Genomic DNA, 1840 nt, shown 5'->3' on the forward strand with positions numbered 1-1840 from the left:
GTTTGATTCCCCACTCCTCCACTGGAAGCCAGCTGGGTGACCTTGGGTCAGTCACAGTTCTCTCAGCCCACAAAATAAACCTAGCTACACAAAATAAACACACACAAAGAAAACAAAATAAACACACACAAAGAAAAGAGCTAGAGTTTCAGGCTGCCAGACAACCTTCAGATCTCCTGGCTATACTACCCCCACTGTGATAGGACAATTATTATTAATTATTTAGAGTAACCCGCGACTGCTCACCTTGGGGGCAGATGCAGCGGAAGGTCCCTGCAGAATTCTGACACTGGCCCCCATTCCGGCAGGGGGAGCTTGCACAGCCATCCACCTCCAGCTGGCACTGGGGTCCCTCAAAACCTACACGAGGGAGGCAAAATTTCAAAGGTCAACATGCCCTGAATCTCCGGTGCAGGGGAAATCAGAAAATACGGCTGTGTCCCAGAGATTAAACCAATTTATTTCAGCAACTGGTTCCGTGGGTGGCTTTATAAGCATCAGGAAATGGGCTAAAGGGAGAGTGGGTATGTGTCTTCAGTGTATTTTTGTCTCGCCATTCCCCCAAGGATCTCATGGTGGCGTACATGGCTTTCTTCTCCTCCATTTTAGCTCCAGGGATGTGACATACGCTCGCAAAATCAGACTTGAATAGAGTGGAGAGGAAGAAGTCGGACTGTCTCCCCCATTCAATAACATTAGAAGCTGGGATTGCTTTGGATTAGAGACAGCTCAACCTAAGTATATACCCAGGTGGGGAGCCTTGTTGGCCTGAAGCAACAGAACACAGTTTGAGTCCAGTGGCTCCTCTAAGACCAGCAAAATTGAATAAGCTTTCATGTGCATGTTAATCTTGAAGTGTGCATGCACATTAAAGTTCATACCCAGAATTAAACTTTGTTGGTCTTAAAAGTGCCACTGGACTCAAACTTTGTTCCAAGTATATACTGTTAGACTAAAATTTGGAAGATGTGGTGGGTTCAAACTCCCACTCTGCCCTGATGCTCTTTCAACCTAATTCACTTCACAGGGTTGTTGTTAGGATAAAAGAAGGAAAGGAGAACAATATATGCCAGGTTTAAAACAAAACAGGAGGAAAACACACACACACACACACCAGCCTCCACTGTTGTACACGCACACACACAGCATTCCAGGTTGTACCTGGAAGTGACAATATGGAGCTCTAGGAATCAATAGAAAGTCCATAGTTTTACCATAGTTTCTGGAGATTCCTAGAGTGACCCAGCTCCACTTCTGTGTTGTACCCAGAAGTGATATATTGACATCAGCAATGTCACATGACCCCATGTCCTTACCCCCTAACCCTAAGTATTCAGTAGATAGACAAAAGGCACTCCGATGCAGTTCCAAGCAGGCCTGAGGTCTTCCATCTCTTCTTTTTTCAGAGGGATCCCCTGCACTGTAACCTGCAGGTTAAGGTGACTGGTGCCCAAATTCCCTGACCCCCTCCCACAGGTTCACCAAAGGGGATGGGCCCTATTTTGACCTTGCTCCTTACCCACGGGGCAGAGACACTGAAACTGGTCCAGCAGGTCCAGGCAGGAGGCTCCATTATGACATGGCTGGCTGAGGCATTCATTGAGGTCCGATTCGCAGCGCGAGCCCGTGTAACCATTGAGGCAGTGGCAGGCAAAGGAGCCGGGCGTGTTGTGGCAGCTTCCTCCATGTTCGCATGGATTTGCCCCTGGAAAAGCAGCAGACATGGATGAAGTGATATGCCCTTCCATAAATGACAGTTATTCACAGATGGTGCACTACAATAACACTCGGCCTCACTGAGACATGATGCTCACAACAGCCTGCAATGGATGGATGAATG

General features: G+C 47.6%; 1 protein-coding gene across 1 annotated transcript in view; it reads right to left on the minus strand.

Annotated features, from left to right (window-relative positions):
* Positions 1–1705, minus strand: part of NOTCH4 (notch 4) — a gene marked incomplete at its 5' end in the record, with an annotated part of 50174 nt that extends 48469 nt beyond the window's left edge. Inside the window, 2 exons of the mRNA XM_015407816.1 lie at positions 247–360; positions 1520–1705. Of these exons, the coding sequence (XP_015263302.1) occupies positions 247–360; positions 1520–1705 (300 nt within the window). The remainder of the gene's footprint in view (positions 1–246; positions 361–1519) is intronic.
* Between the last annotated feature and the right edge of the window lie 135 nt (positions 1706–1840).

Source organism: Gekko japonicus, unplaced genomic scaffold (genome assembly GCF_001447785.1).
Source record: "Gekko japonicus isolate JY-2015 unplaced genomic scaffold, Gekko_japonicus_V1.1 scaffold3014, whole genome shotgun sequence".
Taxonomy (NCBI): Eukaryota; Metazoa; Chordata; class Lepidosauria; order Squamata; family Gekkonidae; genus Gekko; species Gekko japonicus.